This window comes from Saimiri boliviensis, chromosome 13 (genome assembly GCF_048565385.1).
Source record: "Saimiri boliviensis isolate mSaiBol1 chromosome 13, mSaiBol1.pri, whole genome shotgun sequence".
NCBI classification, from domain to species: Eukaryota; Metazoa; Chordata; class Mammalia; order Primates; family Cebidae; genus Saimiri; species Saimiri boliviensis.
In genome coordinates, this window is record NC_133461.1 from 41,009,278 (window position 1) to 41,027,827 (window position 18,550).

Genomic DNA, 18,550 nt, shown 5'->3' on the forward strand with positions numbered 1-18,550 from the left:
TTTCCACAACTAGGAGAGGGGATGGAGGGATTAGGATATCACAGTGAAAAAGGCATGGGCTTTGACGTCAGACCAGGATTCAAATGCCAGTTCTGTCTAACACCATCTGGGTCACTTTGGAAACATTACTTACCCTCTCTGAGCCTTAATTTCCTTATCTCTAAAATGGGGATAATACCACCCCCAAGAGTGTTGAGGAGTGATGGAGAGACAGCCTCTGTCAGCTCCATCCCGCCCCAGGGATGATCAGAGCGGTGGAGACTCAGAATGAACGGCTCAGGCTGCAGTCCTGTCCTCCTTCCCTTTTCTTAATTCCATCCTATTGACAATTCACCTCCCAGCAGAAGCAAACTTGAACTTGACACAGGACCACTTTTTTTTTTTTTTTTTTTTTTAAATTTGTGGGTGGACTTCATTTTTTTAGTGAAGTCCAGTCAGCCTATGCCACTCCCAGAAAATTCCTGTCACGCTGAGGTGCACACACCTCTGCCTCTGCTCTTTTCCAGGAACCCCAGTTAGCTGACACTCCTGTGCCCTGCTGCTCTCTTCGCCCTTTCCTTTCCCAAGAGCATTCCCAATGCCACTGTGGCTGCTGCCGGCTGCAGCTTTCCTCCTCCGGGCTCACATGGCCTCAGGCTGCATACTAATTTGGTCTTTGCATTTTAAAACATTTTATCTATTTTTTTTGAATAGTTAATGTATTCAAATATATTTCAAAATTCAAAACACAGGAAAAAGGAAACAATGAAGTTCTCCACACCCCTGAACCCAGTCTCCCATTTCTCTCCCTAGCAGTCCCCAGTGTTGCCAGTTCTTGTTCACCCTGCTCTTTAAGTGTGTGGGCATGGAGTGTATACGTGGAAGGAACTCAGCTGTCATCCTCATTTTCAGTGAGGAGACCCAGAGCCAGGCAGTGATGTGCCCAGGCTCCTTGCAGCTGCCCCATGTGGCTCCCAAGAGATGAGCCCGGCCGTGGGATGCTTAGGACCCACTGACTGAGCAGAGGCATCAGGACCGTCCAATCCCCCTCTCATCATTTGGGCATCACTCACTGAGGCACGGGTGTAGCTGTCATTTATGGAGCACTGCTCTGTGCTAGTCACTGCCTTAAGAACTGCCTAGTTATAATCTCATCGAATTCTCAACAATAATTATATGACATAGATGTTATTACCCTATTTCTCCAGATGCAAAAACTGAGGCTCAGAGAGGTGAAGTCCTCACCTAAATTACCTAGACTCTGCGTTCAAGTCCAGGCGTGTCTGCATGGCTGTGCCCTTGCTCTCTGCATCACATCTCCCTCAGTTAAAACTCTCCACACAGCCGTTCCCCTCCAGCCCTTCTCTCATGTCTCCCTGCTTTCTTTCTTCTGGTTTTCTTTCTCAACAATCCCAATTTTTTTTTTTTTTTGAAATGGAGTCTCACTCTCTAGCCCAGGCTGGAGTGCAGTGGCACAATCTTGGCTCACTGCAACCTCCGCCTCCCGGGTCCTGGTTCAAGCAATTCTCCCAAGTAGCTGGGATTATAGGCACAAGCCACCATTTTTAGTAGAGATGGGGTTTCACCATGTTGACCAGTCTGGTCTTGAACTCCTGACCTCATGATCCGCCCTCCTCTGCCTCCCAAAGTGCGGTGATTATAGGCGCAAGCCACCGTGCCCAGCCAACAATACCAGTTTTACCTTGAAGAAATGGCAGCATCTATATCGATTTAGGTACCAATCCTTTTCTTCCCTTCACTCCTTGATTTTCTTCTCTCCTTGATAGAGCTGGAGTTCCTAAAGGTGAGTGAGTAGCAACACAGTCAACATGTTAACTGGTATATAAGTCCCCCTCCCTGGCAGCACTTGCTGGTTATAGGGACAGACAGGAGCTTTTATTATTAACAAAGAGAGAAAATTAAATTGAAATAAATGCAATATTTATTAACATTTTATGGAGCTACCTGAAGTTCAAAAGCCTTTCGAGCTATGTCAGCCATGTCCCCCAGTACACGAACTCCAGAGAAAACTAAGCAAATGCTTAAGATCAGTGCAAACTGGGGGTGCTTGACTGGGTTTACATTGATCTTAAGAATTGGCTTATAAAAAAATTAAGCTTATGGACCAGGTGCAGTGGCTCACACCTGTAATCCCAACACATTGGAGGCCAAGGCGGGGGGATCATGAGGTCAGGAGATCGAGACCATCCTGGCCAACATGGAGAAACCCTATCTCTACTAAAATACAAAAAATTAGCCGGGCTTGGTGGCATGCACCTGAGTCTCAGGCACTCAGGAGGCTGAGGCAGGGGAATTGCTTGAACCCAGGAGGTGGAGGTTGCAATGAGCTGAGATTGCACGACTGTATTCTGGCCTGTTGACAGAGTGAGACTCCATCTCAGAAAAAAAAAAAAAAAGCTTATTGAAATAAAGTGGAAAATGTAGCCATTTGTGAAGGCCCCATACTTCACCAATTGAGGCATGAAGATGCCTCTTGTCTTCAAGGTCTCCAGCATGATTCATTGTTGCCATTGCCACTCTGTCCTTAGCTATTCCTGGGGCCCAGCTCAGGGGCCATGGGCATTGGGGTGGCAGGAAGTCCAGTGGGCCCAGGAGCTGTCAACCTTGTTTCCCTTCCATTCCCTGCTCTCCTCTTGGGGACCAAGGAGGGGCTTCAGAAGCAGGACAACTGTGGGTCATTTTCACCCTGCATGGGCAGGACGTGGGCTTCTACTAGGGAGATCCAACACAGGTACCCCAAGCTTCTCACTGCACCCCGTCCTATGCAGGGTCTCAGGTCCCATTTAGGCCTTTTTCTTTGGGTTAGACCTGGGCCTCATTAGTTCTGCTTTTAAAATGAAAACTACCTTGGCCTGGGGAGTAGTTTGTTCCCTAACCTGCTGAACCAATACTTATTGTGTACCTACTGAGCACAGCACTGCAGTAAGGACTAGAGGTGAAGAGATGAAGACAGCATACACTAGGCACCTCCAGGCCCAATGTGAGGTATGTTATGGGTATTATCTCTAATCCTGTAATTCTGCAAGGTGCTATCACCCTACCTTACAGATGAATCAACAGAGGCTTGGATAAGGTAGGTAACTTGCCCCAAACCACACTGCAAGAAACTAATGGAGCCAGGATTCAAAATCTGCTGCACCAATTCCCCCATGAGGTTGCCTGACAAGCAGAGGACAACTAACGGAACACTAGCGTGATGGAGCTGTGCTGGGGGCCAGGTGGGACACCTGGGAAAGTGGAGACATTTGGATCAGACTTTGTAGGGTGAGCCAGTGGTATGTGGACTCCATGGGAGGGTCATGGAGGAACAAAGGACCCCAGACCTTCTGAAGAACTGTAGGATGTGTTAGCTAGGCTGGGAATATGCTGGGGAAAAACACAAGGCCTTGTTTCAAAACAGTCTGCTTACTGATCATCTAGACCCTGTCCTGGCTACTTCAGGGCCACCATTCCAGTTACTCTTCCCAATAATCCTGGGCCCTAGTTTACAGATAAGCTTATATGCTGTATGAAAGTCACATGAACCCCAGAACTGGGATTTGAACCCAGGTCTGCCTGATGGCAGATGGCACACATCTACTCTTCTTATTACATTGGAAGAAGCTACCTATTCAAGGCAGATGCATAATGGCTCTTGCCTCAAAAGCCTCTTTGCTGACCGTGTTTCCAAGCCTCAAACAGAAACACACAGACTATTCACGGGATAGAAAAGTAGATAGAGTCAGGCCTGTCCTGGAAAGGCTCAGACCTCTCTGGCCTCAGATCCCTCCTCTGCAAAGTGAGCAGGCAGCCTGGGTTTCAGGGATGTGGCCCAACTTCAGCGCACCTGAAGCTCTCTGGCAAGTGCTGGGAAGGGCATTGGAGAAGAGAGAGGTCAGAGGACAGGCATGATTTTGAGTGCCCTCATCTTTGCTCTGGGCGCGAGAGTCCCCTGGAATGAGGGAGCTTGGCAGGGAGTTTTACCCTCCACTGTGTTCTGCTCTTGACTCTGGGCAGAAGACAGCTCCTGCCTTGCCATGAGTGCTGAGTGACCTTAAGAATCTCTGGGCTCAAGGCATCCCCTTGGAGAGTATTTTGTGTCTTCAGCATTGACTTCAATATCTGGCACGGAGTAGGTGCTCACCAGTGTTTGCTGAATGCATGAGAAGCGGTGGGGAGTGGGAGGGGGAGGCCTCCCACAGGCCTCTTCTGAAGCGTCCTGGGCCTGGCCCACTCCTGCTGGTCTCCTCTGTCCCATGTTGCCCCAACTCTGAACAGGAATCAGAAGAAAGCTTGGTGGATCAGGTCTTCCCAGTACTCTGAGAGCTCCTGGATTACAAGCAAGTTATCATGGGGCCCTTAACTATGGCATATGGACACAGATTCTCATGCCATTTCACACTTCTGACCACTCAAATTCTCCCTGTCCTTAAGTCCTACTCCAGGGTCGACCTCCTCGAGGGGGTCTCCCGGAAACTGAGCACCTGTTTTCTGACTTTCTAGTGCCCTGAGAGGGAACCACTTCCTGAGCTCTTGTTACCATGCTGTTGGGTGTTGCTCGGTTTGTAGCTCCTGCCCTAGCTAACAGCCCTGAGGATCAGAAGTGAATGGTCTCTGTTTCCAGTCTTTCTCCTTGAGCAGTGGGCTGGCCAAAGACAGTAGGCGGAGCACAGCAGAACCCTAAGGCTTTAAAGGCAATTTGCTGAACACCAAGGGGTGATAAAACGAGTGGGTAAAAAAAGGTAGATCAGAAACAATAGTTACATAGTTTCAAAGTATACCCCCATAAGATACTTATTACAAAGGGAAAGTTAGTAATTTTATTATACAAGGAGAAACCTGGCAGACACCGCCTTAACCAGGTGATCAAAGTTAGTGTCGTCTGGAATGTAACATGTAACAAACAAATAGCTACACATGGGCCTCCTGGTCAGATGTGCTGAGGAGACTCACTTATTCTTGCTGAGAATGCATAACCTGAATCTAATCATAAGGAAATAAGACAAACCCAAAATGTTCTGTGAAGTAAATGGCTCGTACTCATTTAAAAAAACAAGACAAGTAAATGCAACTTGTGATCTTGGGCCAGAAATTTTCCTTTCCTTGTTTTGTTTTGTTTTTTGTTGTTGTTGTTTTTGGTTACAAAGGATATTAGTTCAACAATTGGTAAATTTTAAATAAGATCAGGTACTGTGTCAGCATTAATTTTTCAATTTTGATACCAGCACTGTGGTTATTTAAGAGGCTGTCCTTGTTTTTAGGTAATATATGCTGAACTTTTTGGGAAAATAAGGGTATTAGGTCAGCAATTTACTCTCAAATGTTTCCAGAAAAAAGTAACAATACAGTGTTTATATGTGAGAGAGTGTATGATAAAGCAGACAAGTTAAATCGTAACCCTTGGGGAATATGAGTAAAGGGGATAAAGGAATTCTGTGTATTATTTCTAAAACTTCTCTGTAAGTCTGACTTCAAAGTAAAATGTATGAAAAAAATGTGGCTGGTTTGAACATTAGCTGGGTAAGCCTGGGGAGAGCAGGCAGCCATGTGAACTGGGCATTGCAAAACCAATTCTCACCCGCTTCTTCTGTCAGACAATGTGCTGGGTAACAGGAAAGGAGAAACTCCCGAACTATGGCCAGGGGAAACGTGTGCCTCAGCAGTCCCAGCAGCATGATCAGGCCACCATGGTTTCTCCTCCAGCCCATTAAGAAAGCACTAGCCATGGCTCAGAAACAAGTGGGGATGCCCTTCTCACCCCATCCCCAGGAGGAGCCTGACAGGCAAAACATGAAACAGTATCACTAGTTGTTCAGTTCTGAAGAAAGGGGCAGATTTGAAAATACTAGAGGTGGAACATGCAGACTGGTGTGGGGAGTGGGAAGAGGAAGGGCAATGAGCCACCCACAGGCACCCCCATGGAGGCAGATGGCTGTGTGGACCACAATTGAGGTCTCAACCCTGGAACAGCTCTCAGCTCTGCCTGCTGCTGACACTCCTCAAGGCTGAGACCTGGAGACCCAGGGTCATGGAGGCAGTGGTGTCTTGAGAAGCCAGGACCTTGTATGGGGGATGAAGTTCTAGGCTGATGGGAGAAACAGAGGTAAATGACATTCTGAAACCAGGGCAAGTGTGGCAGTGGGGTGCTCTGCTGGAGGCACTGCCTGAGGTGGTGATGTGGGGCAGGAGGCAGCGATGGTTGGGAGCTCACAGGCCCAGCTCTCCAGCTCTGCCTGGCTATCACAAATCCCCAACTCTCCATGCTTCAGAGGGGCCTACTGCCCCCTGCCGGCTTTCAGATAAGTTACAGACACCTGCTATGTATAAAGAGGTTTGCAGCTGTTTACCCAGCAGAGGTGCATGGGCATCCTTTCATCGGATCCCCACAGACACTATGCCAGGCAAGGCAGACAGGCATATATATGTTATCTATGTTTTCCAGACAGAAGCACGGACTAGTGAAGGGACTCGTGCAATGTCACACAGCAACAGAGCAAGAACAGAAACCTAAGCCTGTGATGGAAAACTAAGTAAACTTGCCAAGGATTGCCATCTATGTGGGTCTCATGGGCCTATGCAGGCACAAGCCTTCCTGCTCCTTTGAGTTTAAACACCAAGCCTAGCATTCACGGCTGTCCATGAGCTGACTACCCTGGGGTTCTTTTCTCTATGCCTTTGAACACAGTGCTCCTCTGCCTGGGAAAATTCTGATTGAAGACCCTGACCCAGAGGTTACTGTTCAGGGCTCTGTGACCACAGTGACCTCAGGGAACTCTAAGTGCAGCTCAACTTGACCTTCTGCCTCACTGCACTGTCCTCTGCTAGAAGTCTGGAACTATGTTGCTAAACTTTGGCTAGCACATAGTGGACAGTGAAAAAATGCTTCAGAATTCATTCAAGACCAGTGATTCTGAATTTTTTTGGATCACAGATCCCTTTGAGAATCTGATGGAAGCTGTGAATCTTCTGATCCAGGTGAGCTCTCAGGTGAAGAGTGAGGTGATGAGAGGGTGCTATATGTAGGGCAGCTCTGTGCCCAGACTGATGCTCCTGGCAGGGCTTTGATATCATGCAGAGAGACAGTTTCTCCTAATAGAGCCCCACTCCAACACCTGCCCCTGGACAGGACAGCGCAGAGGGCCACTAGGGTGCCCTATTTCTCTGCACAAAGGCTGTCCCTAAGCTCAGGTGGGAGATTGAGGGGATGCAACCCCTCAATGCCTGCTCCTCCCAGATGGCTAAGAAGCTCGTGGAGAGGCAGGGAAAAGCTCTGCTTGTGATCACTGCTCCCAAGTTCTTTCTTGCACTCATTGCTGCTCAACTGCTTTTTTTCCCTCCAACATAGTAAATCTCCTTCTACTATTCTCCAATGTGATGTAGTAAGCTATGTCATTTTGAGAAGAAATACATAATGGTGTATTAGAAGAACTGTGGATCTTCTCATTCATGCTTAGAAAAAAATTTATTACTATGTAAGAAAGTCTGAATAGCATGAATTTATTACAATGATTTAACATTTCCAGCACTTGAGTTAAAAATGCCCTTCCATAAATAACTGTCCCTGGAAAACATAGCAAATTTACACAGTTTACCATTTCCCAATGTTATATAAATCCAACAAGCTTAAATCACCTGCAGCTGAGAGGCGAACATGGGAAACCAGAGCTGAAAAGTTCATCCCATCCCAACTGACAGCAGTGAGGAGAGAGCAGTGAGGAGAGAGAGCAGTGAGCAGAGAGAGCAGTGAGGAGAGAGCAGTGAGGAGAGAGCAGTGAGGAGAGAGAGCAGTGAGCAGAGAGAGCAGTGAGGAGAGAGAGCAGTGAGCAGAGAGAGCAGTGAGGAGAGAGCAGTGAGGAGAGAGCAGTGAGGAGAGAGAGCAGTGAGCAGAGAGAGCAGTGAGGAGAGAGAGCAGTGAGCAGAGAGAGCAGTGAGGAGAGAGCAGTGAGGAGAGAGAGCAGTGAGCAGAGAGAGCAGTGAGGAGAGAGCAGTGAGGAGAGAGAGCAGTGAGCAGAGAGAGCAGTGAGGAGAGAGAGCAGTGAGGAGAGAGCAGTGAGGAGAGAGCAGTGAGGAGACAGAGCAGTGAGCAGAGAGAGCAGTGAGGAGAGAGCAGTGAGGAGAGAGAGGAGTGACCAGAGAGAGCAGTGAGGAGAGAGAGCAGTGAGCAGAGAGAGCAGTGAGGAGAGAGAGCAGTGAGCAGAGAGAGCAGTGAGGAGAGAGCAGTGAGGAGAGAGCAGTGAGGAGAGAGAGCAGTGAGCAGAGAGAGCAGTGAGGAGAGAGAGCAGTGAGCAGAGAGAGCAGTGAGGAGAGAGCAGTGAGGAGAGAGAGCAGTGAGCAGAGAGAGCAGTGAGGAGAGAGCAGTGAGGAGAGAGCAGTGAGGAGACAGAGCAGTGAGCAGAGAGAGCAGTGAGGAGAGAGCAGTGAGGAGAGAGAGGAGTGACCAGAGAGAGCAGTGAGGAGAGAGAGCAGTGAGCAGAGAGAGCAGTGAGGAGAGAGAGCAGTGAGCAGAGAGAGCAGTGAGGAGAGAGCAGTGAGGAGAGAGAGCAGTGAGCAGAGAGAGCAGTGAGGAGAGAGAGCAGTGAGCAGAGAGAGCAGTGAGGAGAGAGAGCAGTGAGCAGAGAGAGCAGTGAGGAGAGAACAGTGAGGAGAGAGAGCAGTGAGCAGAGAGAGCAGTGAGGAGAGAGAGCAGTGAGGAGAGAGAGCAGTGAGGAGAGAGCAGTGAGGAGAGAGAGCAGTGAGGAGAGAGAGCAGTGAGCAGAGAGAGCAGTGAGGACAGAGAGCAGTGAGGAGAGAGAGCAGTGAGGAGAGAGATGAGAGCAGTGAGGAGAGAGCAGTGAGGAGAGACAGCAGTGAGGAGAGACAGCAGTGAGGAGAGACAGCAGTGAGGAGAGAGATGAGAGCAGTGAGGAGAGAGAGCAGTGAGGAGAGAGAGCCAGGTTCTCTCTCTCCTCCAGCTCCTTCATCTCAGCACGGGACTGGCCAGTCTCAGAACTCAGAATGGGGAGAACAGGGTGGGCAGCACTGGGAAGAATCAAGGAGGGCAAACACCAGAGTCTTATGGCTGTGGAACAGGTGCAGGGCATGAGCCTAGGGCATCCTGGCAGAGGTCAGGCCATAGGCCATTGTGTGCTGGTGCCAAGGAGGTGTCAGTTAAGCCTGATCAGCTGTGGCCTGCAAGGAAGAGCGGAGGGAGAGGCCAGCTCTGATGTCCTGGCCAGATCTCAAACAGGCCTTGTCCTCTAGCCAGCCACCTCCTCTACTCTCTCACAAACATCAACCCTGCTTCCTACTCCCGGGCCCTCTGGTTCCCACGTATTTCAATGACCTCCCTCTCAGCACCCTTTCTGACTGCACTGGACACCCTGCATCGCCCTACTTTCATGGACACTGTGCCCTCATCATTCTCGTTTTCATCTGGGCTAGTTTCTAGATCTAGGTCAGCATACCAGGCACCAAACCTGGAAGGTGGAAATGGTTACTTCTCATCTTAACAAGTATCTTTATAAATTATTATATCTGAAGCTTAGAGAATACAGGCAACTTGCCTAAATCTACACAGCTCACAAGCGGTAAGACTGGGTTCTCCAAAGTGAGTAAGTGTTATCTTTGAACACTTTACAGTCTAGCTCAGTGATAGCTGAGCTAGGTCTGGAAAGGTTCACCGGAGAGAGGGACCTGAAAAGTCACATAGGCAGGACACAGCAGCGTGTCTTTGGGAGATGGCCAATAGTTGTGAACGCGGAGGGCAGCAGGGAGGGGCGAGACGCTGAGAGCGCCAGTGTGCTACTCTGAGGGGTCCACTCCTTTCCTGTAAGCAGTGGGGAGACTTTTGTATTTTTAAGCAATGAAGTTACAAATCTTAGATTTGTAAGAAAGAAAATGCTAGTGAATGTGGAGACGGCACTGACGAGGGGCAATGGAGGTGTCCCCCAGCCCCACCCTCCCCAGCCCTCTGAGTATGGCCCTGACTTTCCACTTTGTTTAGATAGCTGCAAGAAGGCTGGAGTAGTCCAAAGGGTACCGGCTTTGGGGCCACAGATTTGTTACATTTTTTTCCTCCCTCTTATGTGCCTACCCATCCACCTGTTGGATAAATAATGATTGGGAGCCTATAATGTGCCCAGAAGCATGCTGAATTCTGAGGAATTAGTGATGAGTAAGACTGATATCTTTTTCTGGCCATCTAGGGGCTTAGGGACTAAAGGAGAAATCAGAAAAGCAAACAGGCCATTCCAGCAAGTATTGTGACAGAAGATGTACGGAGGGCTGAGAAAAGCTCCTAAAGTCAGAAAAAGGATGCTACGGTGCCTTTAGGAACTCTGAAAGTTCAGGGTGGCTGAAGCACAGAAGTCGAGAGGAATCGAGTGGGAAAAGAAGGGGCTGGAGGTCTAAAGGCTGCAGTGGGCCAGATCACCAAGAACCGTGTGCATTATGTGGAGAAGTACAAACATGGTGGGCAGCGGGAGGCCAACGCTTTAAGCCCAGGTGTGACTTGATATAATGACCTGGTAGCTTTATGGAGAATGATAGGTGACCCTCACTGAGTGCTGTTATATTCTATGCTGAACACTCTACCCGCATTAGCTCATTTAACCTTCACAAAAACTCCTTCACAAAAACAGGTTCTGCTGTGATCCCCATTTAAAGATGAGTGAGGCAGAGAGAGTCACATATTCTAGGACAAATCTGGCCATCTGGCAGGAAGACCCATAAAGAAACTGTTGTACTAGGGAAGCATCAGCAAAGATAGAGAGAAGTGGGTAAGTTTGAAAATAGGAAGTGGACTTGATAACTTTTTTCTTTTTTTTTTTGAGATGGAGTCTTACTCTGTCACCTAGGCTGGAGTGCAGTGGCGTGACCTCGGCCCACTGCAACCTCCACCTTCCAAATTCAAGCAATTCTTCTGCCTCAGCCTCCTGAGTAGCTGGATTACAGGCTCATGCTACCACGCCCCACTGTTTTTGTATTTTTAGTAGAGATGGTTTTCACTGTGTTAACCAGGATGGTCTTGAACTCCTGACCTCATGATCCGCCCACCTTGGCCTCCCAAAGAGCTGGGATTACAAGTCTGCACCTGGATGGACTTGATACTTCTTGAAGATTGACTAGAAATAGGAAAGAGAGGGGAAGAAGTAAACAATGACCGTTCCACCACAGTTTCTGAGTTTGAATTCTATTTCTGACTAGCTGGTAACCTTGGCAAGTTTTGCTAGGCTTCATTTTCAATATTGGTGCAAAAAGTCACCATCAAGTTTTAGGTGTGCAGAGATGTATACCTGGCCTCATTACATAAAGGATATGATGTGGCTTACAAGCATAACACATAAAATGGAATGATTTTGAAAACTAAGAAAAGAGGCCTCATCTTGTAAGGATTGAATACGATGGTGCACAGGGCCCAGCGAGGCTCTGGCACACAGGAAGTGCTTCAGTAGTTTTCGATGCTTGCCTGGCACCTGCCGGCCTCCACTCCACATGCCCAACATTCTGTATTCCTCTCCTCCTCCTACAGGGTCTGGATTTTCATGCTTCTTTCCTAACTCTGTCACTTCCAGGTCATTGCCCCACAAAGACATACAGGCATAGTTCAGATATTGTGGGGCTGGTTCCAGACCACCGCTATAAAGCATATGTCACGGCAAAGGAAGTCATACAAACTTCCTGTTCCCCAGAGGCTATAAAAGTGATGTTCATACAACTGTAGTCTACTGTAGTGTGCTGTAGGCCACTAAGTGTGCAACTGCATGATGCCTAAAAGCAGTATGCACGTATTAACTTAAAATACTTAATTGCTAAGGATCATTTGAGCCTACAGGGGGTTGTAATCTTTTTTGCTCATGGAGGGTCTTGCCTTGACGTTGATGGCTACTGACTGATCGGTGTGGTGGTTGCTGATCAGCATGGCTGTAGCAATTTCTTAAAATAAGACAACAATGAAGTTTGGCACACAATTAACCCTTCCTTTGATGAAAATTTCCCTGTAGCATCTGATACTATTGGGTAGTATTTTACCCACTGTAGAACATCTTCCAAAATTGGAGTCAATTCCCTCAAACCCTGATGCTGCTTTATTAAATGAATTTATATAATATTCTAAGTCCTTTGTTGTCATTTCAATTATGTTCACAGCATCTTCACCAGAAGTAGATTCCATCTCAAGAAACCACTTTCTTTGCTCATCCAGAAGAACCAGCTCCTCATCTTCAAGTTTTATCATGAGATTGCAGCAACACATCTTTTGCTTCACTTCTAATTCTAGTTCTCGTGCTATTTCTACCACATCTGCAGTGACCTCCTTCATTAAAGTCTTGAATCCCTTAAAGTCATCCATGAGGGTTAGAATTGACTTCTTCCAAACTCCTGTTAACTTTGGTATTTTGATCTCGTCCCATGAATCACAAATGTTCCTAATGGCATGTAGGATGGTGAATCCTTTCCAGAAGGGGTTCAATTTACTTTACAAATCCATCAGAGAAATCATTATCTATGGTAGTAATAGCCTCAAAAATGTATTTCCCAAACAGTAAGATGTGGAAAGTTGAAATTACTCCTTGATCCATGGGCTGCAGATTGAATGTTGTGTTAGCAGACATGAAAACAACATTCATCAAATACACAAAATATACACTCTTATCAGTACCACATCATATCAACTTAGAAGTTTAAATGAAATGTTGGTTGACTTCTTGTTTGTTATTCTCTTCCCTCATTTTGTTTCATGTCTCCATTATTAAGGACAATTATAGGCATACCCATATTTAGACTGCATTCTAGCCCGGGCAATAAAGCAATACCCCCATTCTCTCTACTGCTTCCTCTTTCTCTTTCTTCCTCTTTTTTATTCTTTTTCTTATTATTCTTTTTTTCTTTCTCAAAAAAAAAGAGTAGCACTGATGATGAAATTAATCTTATGAAATGCTGATTTTAAAAAATCAGTTATCGAGGTTTAAAAAAAAAAGAAAGAAAACAACATTCATCTTATAAATCTTCATCAGAGCTCTTGGGTTGCCAGGTATATTGTCAATGAACAGTTACATTTTGAAAGAAATCTTTGAGCAGTAGGCCTCAACAGAGTGCTTAAAATATTCAGTAAACCATGCTGTAAACAGATGTGCTTCTATACGAGCTTTGTTGTTCCTTTTATAGAGGATGGGCAGAGCAGGTTTAGCATCATTCTGAATAGCCCTCAGATTTTCAGAGTGATAAATGAGCACTGGCTTTAACTTCAAGTCACCAACTACTTTAGCCCCTAATAAGAGAGTCAGCCTGTCCTTTGAAGCCAGGCATTGACTTCTCCTCTCTAGTTATGGAAGTCCTCGATGGCATCTTCTTCCAATTGAAGGCTGTTTCATTTACACTGAAAATCCATGGTTTAGTGTAGCTACCTTCATCAATAGGTGGATCTTCTGGATAAATAAACGTGCCATAGCTTCCACATCAGCACTTGCTGTTTCACATTATACTTTTACATTATAGAGATAGTCTCTTTCCTTAAACCTCAGCTAGCTGCAAGCTTGTCATCTACAACTTCCTCATCTCTCTCAGCCTTCATAGAATTGAAGAGAGTCAGGGCTTTGCTTTGGATTAGGCTTTGGTTTAAGGGAGTGTCCATACAAGAAGCTTTTTGTTTGTTTTTTGAGATGGAATCTCGTTCTGTTGCCCAGGCTGGAGTGCAGTGGTACAATCTTGGCTCACTGCAACCTCTGCCTCCCAGGTTCAAGCAATTCTCCTGCCTCAGCCTCCCAAGTAGCTGGTACCACTGGCACCCACCAGCAAGCCCAGTTAATTTTCGTATTTTTAGTAGAGATGGGGTTTCGCCACATGGGCCAGGATGGTCTTGAACTCCTGACCTTGTGATCCAACCACCTCAGCCTCCCAAAGTGCTGGGATTATAGCAAAAAGTTTTGCATGGATGTTTATAGCAGTATTCTTTATAATAACAACAACAACAAAAAAGGTGGGAAACAACCTAAATGTCCAGCAACTAATTAATGGATAAACAAAAATGTTGCATATTCATATGATACAGTATTATTTGGCAATCAAAAGGAACCATGTATATGTGACAGCATGGATGAACCTTGAAAACATTATGCTATGAAAGCCAGCACAGAAGACCACATAGAGTATGATTTCATTAATATGACATGTCCAGATATGCAAATGTATAGAGACAAGTCAATTAACGGTTGCCTAGGGCTAGTAGTATGGAGGGTGACTGCTAACGGGTACAGGTTTCTCTTCGGGGTAATAAAAATGTTCTAAAATTGATTGTGGTGATGGTGGCAACTTTGTGAATATACTAAAGACCACTGAACTATACACTTCAAGTAGGTAGATTGTACAGTATTTGAGTAATATCTCATAAAGCTATTACCAAAAAACAATAATAATAATAAAAGGAAGTAGTGTCCACAGGCTTTGGTTGCTGATTGGCCAGGAGTGCTGAAAAGTCAAGAGTAAAAACTGGACTTTGACTCATCTCTCTCTAAACTGAGCTTGCGTGAAAGCCAGTTTGTGAGGTGAAAAGGGGCAATGAATCCAAGAGTGCTCCCGTTAGAAGTCTTGTTGTAAAAGGAAAGACGGAACTACAATGGTGGAAATGAGGGATGAGTGAGTCAGCTGAAAATCTGGGCTATTCACGGCATTTTTGCAAATTATGGTGGATCCTGTACTTGATTGAAGTCCCTTGATTCCCAGACTGGGTCTCTAGAATGCTAAGTTGTTACCAGAAATCCATGAGCAATTTTCACATTCAGTTTGGGAGCTGTTGAATGATGATTCTGTCCTTGCTACCTGTGCCTCTGAGAGGCAGCTGCAAAGTCTCCTTATTCAGGTGCAGGTGCCAGCCTGGCTTGGGGAGAGGGGGCAGGACAGGGTCTCTGACTGTCTTAGTTGAATCCACAGGTATGATCTCAGAATTGAGCATTTCAGGCACTGAAGCCCTCATATACATTCTTCTAGCAACTAAAGGCAACTAGGCAGAACCATTTTTCTTGTCTTAAAAGTGCTGTGATATTTCTTCCTTGCTGAGCAGCTATGGGGCTAGGCACAGAGAAGGGACTTAGAAGTACACATAGATTGAATGTTCTGTTCCAACAAGCACACAGTCTAGAAGAGGCTTGTTGTCCACGTGATATGAATGAGCAGGAGCCACAGCAGAAAAACCTACTGGGATGTGACAAACCATTTCCTTTCTCTCAGTCAGCCACAGGATCCTGCTGTTTTAACAAGTACTGAGGAAAATAACGTTTTGATAACCTGCGGCTTTGCACTTGCTTTCAAGCTATGCCTCACTGATCTGATGAGGGATGTTCAAGGGACAATTCAATATCAAATCCACGTGGGGAAAATAGCCATAGAGATGATTTATTAACTTAAAATCTCATACGTACATAAACATTTGCCCACATTCAAAATACACTCTGAGCTGAGGATAAACTGTGAGCTAGGAGTCCGCCAGTCTCCATTGCTCTTAGCAGACTTCGTGCAGCTCTGCTCCATCAGACCTCTCTCCTCCCCTGATTCTCTGGCCAGCAGTTCTCTATTATGAACTTGGTGCCAGAAGCAGGGCCAAGTGAAGAGTGGCTCTGAGGGAGGAGAAAGAGTCCTTCCTTCCCCATGCCATTTGGGGTGCTCTAGAAAAGTCCCCATCATGGGGATCAGGTTTGGACAAACACAAGTGTGCCTCCGGGAAGGGGACTGCCAGCAAAAGCTTTTCTGTGATTAACTCTGGTTCTCTAAGTCAAGCACTGCAGGCCTTACTTAGGGAGTTCAAAGGACATGCTGTGTCCTTTTCCATCTTGTAAACATTGATTGGCTTTTCTCTCACAGGAGGTGGGCAGCAGGGCGGGCAATGCCGTGGCACTATCCGCAGCCCCCTCAGTATGCGTCCAGTCTTGCTTTGGGAAAGTGTCTAAAGGCTAGACGAAAAGTGTCTAAAGGCAAATTCCAACCAGTAAAGGGCGGGAGATTGACAGGGAGGAAAGGCAGATTCCTCTGTGCCAGCTCCTTTCTCTTGGGATAGTCTGCAATAGCTTGGAGGCTCTGCAACAACCCTTTCATTCATATATATGTATATATTTCAAAGTATATCTAAACAGGTTAAAATGTTAGCACGTACTGTTCAATTAATAATGAAGACATTAGATTATACATAAATTTATATCCTAGTGCCCTTGCACCAACACCAACAAAATGTCCACAAATGAAAAAAAGGCAACTGGTGATGGGTTTGGCATGTGAAAAATGTGTTGACTGATGCTCTGCTGAAAGTCCATCTTTGCTTTTCCAAATTGGCCATTCATGGAGAGGCAAAGAAACAATTAAACTCTACTCTATGGCTGTGACCCCCAAAAGCCTTTAGTTCAGATTCTGTTTACAATTATTCTGTGACCTTTCTTTGATCCTCTGGCATCCTCTCACTCCAGAGAGTTTTAAGGACACTGGAGTCTGGAATGGGTGACTGTGGGCATGGTTAGTCTATGGGAGTCAGGTGCACGTAAGCTGGTCATGACACAGCGGGCAGGGAAAAGCAAGTTCTGGCAACCTAAAAACGGCTGAGAGCTCAGTTTGCCATCCACCCATTTCTGCCATACCACAGAAAGCACCATACTCCAAAGGCTTTTTGGTATGGGACAAAACTGATTTGATTACTCTCAGAAGTGAACTTTACAAGGAAATTTTAATCTGTAATGATCTTCCAACTTTTTAAGGAAATGACTACAACTAGTTAGTCCTGACCTTCTATTTATTTCAGAAGAAAAATGGAATATTGGTGGGCTCCATTCTTTTATCTTCCAAAGAATAAAAAAATCCAAGTGAAAGAAGGCTGGGTGGAGGCAACAGGGCCAGGTTCAGCCTGAAGAGACACGAGCTTCGATCTATCTGGACAAGGAGGCTGCTCAACAAGGCTTTTCTAGATTGAAATAATTTAGTTTCAATTAAAACAATAATTCAGAGAAGCCATGCAGGCTCACTGCATGCAGGCTGCCCTGGCATACCCTCCCCTTGCTTTCAATGACTGGAGAGTTTTGAACTCTGGTTAAACCAGGGTCATCATCCCCATTAGCTCAAGAGGCTACTAGAGCCCACTGCAAGCTGAAGGACCCATCTCAAGAGCTCTGCGGGAGAAAAGACAGCAGAGAGGATGAGGTCTGCACTGCGTAACTTGCACAGGTTTTCTCTGGGTCAAAGCGAGGCCCAGTGAGAAAAAGCAGGGAGATCCTGCTTGGGTGGTGGAAAATGCTCTGGGAAGTAGAGATGGTTCTTTGGGACCATGAGCAGAGCACCTGCAGGGCCTGGTCAACTTGTATTCTTTAATCCCCATGGAGGAAAAGGGAGGGCCAGAGGAAGCCCATCAGCTTGCAGCAACTAGTGTCATTCTCTCTCTAGTGGTATTTTCTCCAGACACAACTTTGGGAAGTTCACAGGAGTACATGTGATGGAGGGTGAATAAACTGAATACTTGGATCAATAAAAAAATACCTAGAGATTGCTCTTATTCATTCTGGGATATCGGAGGGGTGGTCACCTGAACATCGGTAGGAAAAGTGCTTCAGGCTTGTGCCTCCACTGAATATCCCCAGGGCAATCAGTCCCTGACATGGTTTCGTGCTGCCTGCTCCCAAGGATTGGCTGGGTCTCACCCTCTAGCTCACTGAGCTCTTTGGTTATGGAATGAGCAGCCACCAGGCTGATGGCTACTGAGACGGACTCACAGTTGGCCCTCAGTGTTGTTTGTGATGGCAAGGGCACCAACTCCAACTTCAGAATTAAAGGACCACTTAGAGACATAGCTGTGAGAGAATTGGATGAGAAAGGTGAGAGGGTCTGTCTTTCTGAAACTGCTTATGTTTCAAAGGGGTTACTTTTAAATTAGAGGGATCTTTCAGTGGAAAGGTTTTTCTTGTATATAAAAGTGAACCAGCCTTTTCTAGCAGAAGTTTGAGAAGGACACACTCTTGAAATGAGGCTGAATATGCAATGGTTTCCACCACGCAGAAAGTATCCTATGTTAATTTTCTAATCTCTGTTTAGCATAAAAAAGATACCATCTTCCATTCCTACCCCCTTAGGGTGTTATCGAATGCCCGGTCTGACTGAAAACACCCTGGGTTGTTAGAATGATTTCTATATTCAATACATAACAGGATGCGAGTGATACAGGTCCTTGTGAAAGGAGAGACACAATTACTTTGCAATGAAATAATTTAAAATCCTAGATCAGTATGAGAGGAAACCCAAAAATTTCCTAGGAAAGTTTTGCAGTATGTCAAATAAAAAATATATCTTCCAGAATTTGATTCTCCTCCAGCTCTTCAGGGGTCCTGTGCATCCCCATCTTCTTCCGGGTCAATTTTGGAGGACTGAGTTGGAAAGTACCGTGATTCCAGGACCCAGCTTCTCTGGAGGGATAGCGCTGAGGTTTGGGAGCAGAGTTTGGGCTCAGAGACTGAACCAAATCCAACAAAGATGTCTCATACCTGTAAGACATACAACACAGACAGGAAAGGATCAGATTATTAGAAAATGAGAATCCAAGAAGCCCAGCAGAAATGGGCTATCCAGGGCA

General features: G+C 46.1%; 1 protein-coding gene across 1 annotated transcript in view; it reads right to left on the reverse strand.

The window, feature by feature from the left end:
- Positions 1-8,607: 8,607 nt before the first annotated feature.
- The window catches only part of KIAA1328 (KIAA1328 ortholog), a 369,240-nt gene continuing 359,297 nt past the window's right edge, over positions 8,608-18,550 (reverse strand). The window contains exon 11 of the mRNA XM_074383567.1: positions 8,608-18,461. Within this exon, the coding sequence (XP_074239668.1) occupies positions 18,251-18,461 (211 nt within the window). The 3' untranslated portion in view covers positions 8,608-18,250. The remainder of the gene's footprint in view (positions 18,462-18,550) is intronic.